At 37.5% G+C, this 2,191-nt stretch overlaps 1 protein-coding gene across 2 annotated transcripts in view; it reads left to right on the forward strand.

The window, feature by feature from the left end:
• Positions 1 to 837: 837 nt before the first annotated feature.
• Positions 838 to 2,191, forward strand: part of LOC109863181 — a 3,569-nt gene continuing 2,215 nt past the window's right edge. The window contains exons 1-3 of one of the 2 annotated variants that reach the window (XM_020443394.1): positions 838 to 952; positions 1,254 to 1,392; positions 1,665 to 1,775. In XM_020443394.1, coding sequence (XP_020298983.1) covers positions 905 to 952; positions 1,254 to 1,392; positions 1,665 to 1,775 — 298 coding nt within the window. In that variant the 5' untranslated portion in view covers positions 838 to 904. The remainder of the gene's footprint in view (positions 953 to 1,253; positions 1,393 to 1,664; positions 1,776 to 2,191) is intronic. The other variant, XM_020443395.1, reaches the window with a different exon arrangement.

The raw sequence follows: 2,191 nt of genomic DNA on the forward strand, positions 1-2,191 counted from the left end.
ATTCTTAAAAATAATCCGATCAGATCAGTCTCACGTACACATAACTTCACGCACACATTCAAAGCGCGAGCGTTCCTTAACTCGCGTTCACAACTGTGTTTGTGCTCGCACACGCGTTCTGGTCAAACATATCAGCGCGTCCATATATTGGCGCTTGCAAATATTTTGTGTGAATAATTTGTTTACATGATACATCTTTTCTCAGAATAGACTCGTATTTAAAAGATATAAGTATATATACAAAGATTTAATATTTACTTTTAGTAATATGTTATAATATGTTGTAAATTCGTCGCTCCAATACTCCATCTACATGGTTTGTATAATGATACGTAGGTACATAGTAAGTAAAAGAGAAAGAGGTGAGAAAGAGGGATTTTGCGAAAAAGAGAGAGAGAGTGAGAGAGAGAATGAGATCTGACATGTATCTCGTTAACGTTGCATAGTAAGACTAGAGCGAGATAAATAGCGAGAGAGTAAGAGAGCAAGACAGCGTGACAGCAAAAGATCGAAAGAGCGAGAGAGCGAGAGAGAGAAAGAATGCGAGAGAGACAGAGAGAGAGAAAGAGAGAGAGAAAAAAAGAGAGAAAGAGAGAGAGAGTGCAAGAGAGCAAGCGCGAGGAAGCGTGAGAGCAAGAGAGAGAGAGAGAGAAAGAAAGCGAGACAGTAAAAGAGCGTGAAAGGGAGAGAGCGAGAAAAAGAGTGAAAGAGATAGCGAGAGAAAGCATATTATCTTTTTTGTGATCCGTTTAGATAAAAATTGATATTCATACCATCTCCCTTGTTCTTTTTTTTTCTATAGTTTGTTACACATATAGTTGTAGCCATTTTAACAAAAACAAAGCAATATTATGAAGTATGTCATTTTGTCAGTTCATTTTGCACAGACAACAAGGTTAATAATATGGAGAACAAACAAGACGAGGTAGACGTCATGAATATTGATTCCAATGTAAGTAAATTTCTAAATAAGTCATTTTTCGATAGGTACTAAGAGACGCACGCACACACACAAACTCTACTTCTCTCTTTCTTTCATTCTTTTACTTTCACTCTCTCTCTCTCTCTCTCCCTCTTTCTCTTACTCGTTCTGCCGCACTCTTGCTCTCTCTCGCTCTATCGCTGTCTCGCTCTCTTTCTCTCTCACTCTTTCGCTCTCTCGCTCTCTCTTTTTCTTTCTCTTTCTCTCTCTGTTTCCTTCATTTTCTTCTCTTTCTTTCAACGTACCGATCTGTTTTACCATTTCCGTGTAGATAGAAGATTGGAATATGTTTACATTCGAAAAGGATCAACGTCGATCTTCTCCAACAATTTACTCAAGTTTATCTCCCAACGTTCCAAGTTTGACTTCTGTTTCTGTGAATCCGGAAACTACTAATATGCCAAACGATGGTAAATATATGTTTTATTAACAATTATTATTATTGAGAGAGAGAGAGAGAGAGAGAGAGAGAGGAAGAGACTGAGGAAGTGAGCGAGAGAGCGAGAGAGAAAAAGAGAGAAAGAGAGTGAGAGCAAAAGAAGAAGCAAGCAAAAGAGAAAATGAGAGCAAGACAGAAAACAAGAGAGAGAGAGAGAGGGAGGGAGGGAGAGAGAGAGAGAGAGAGAGAGAGAGAGAGAGAAAAATTTATATATTTTCATATTTTTTAATTGTTTTTCTTTAGATCATGCAAGAGTTGAAAAAGCGGAGAATGTGCCAAGAAGAAGAAGACCGGACATATCCTCAATAGAAAGATTAAATGAATCTCCAGTTGCTAGCAGTTCAGTAACTAGAGGTAAATAATGATACATCCTATATACAAAGGTGGGGTGAAAAGTTTTCGGCCTGATAAAGAAAAACAACTTTTTTCGTTTTTTTTTCGCTTTATTTTTTAACATAATCTTCATCAAGATTAATTTACATTTTTCATAACGGTGCTCTGATGCAGTGATACCATTTTTATAGTCCGATATGTCAAGTCCCTCAAAATACTCATTTACAGCATCGATGACTTCTTCGTTGCTTTCTAATTTTTTACCTCCGAGCCATTTTTTAAGGTTAGGAAACAAATGATAGTCGCTGAAGGCTAAATCTGGTGAATATGCTGGTTGGGGGAACAATTCGAACTTTTCAATTCGTTGATTTTAGCTATCGCAACGACCTACGAATGGGCAGGTGCGTTGTCATGGTGAAACAAGATTTTTTTTTCGC

Source organism: Pseudomyrmex gracilis, unplaced genomic scaffold (assembly GCF_002006095.1).
Source record: "Pseudomyrmex gracilis isolate BER0280 unplaced genomic scaffold, ASM200609v1 scaffold_3475, whole genome shotgun sequence".
Classification (NCBI taxonomy): Eukaryota; Metazoa; Arthropoda; class Insecta; order Hymenoptera; family Formicidae; genus Pseudomyrmex; species Pseudomyrmex gracilis.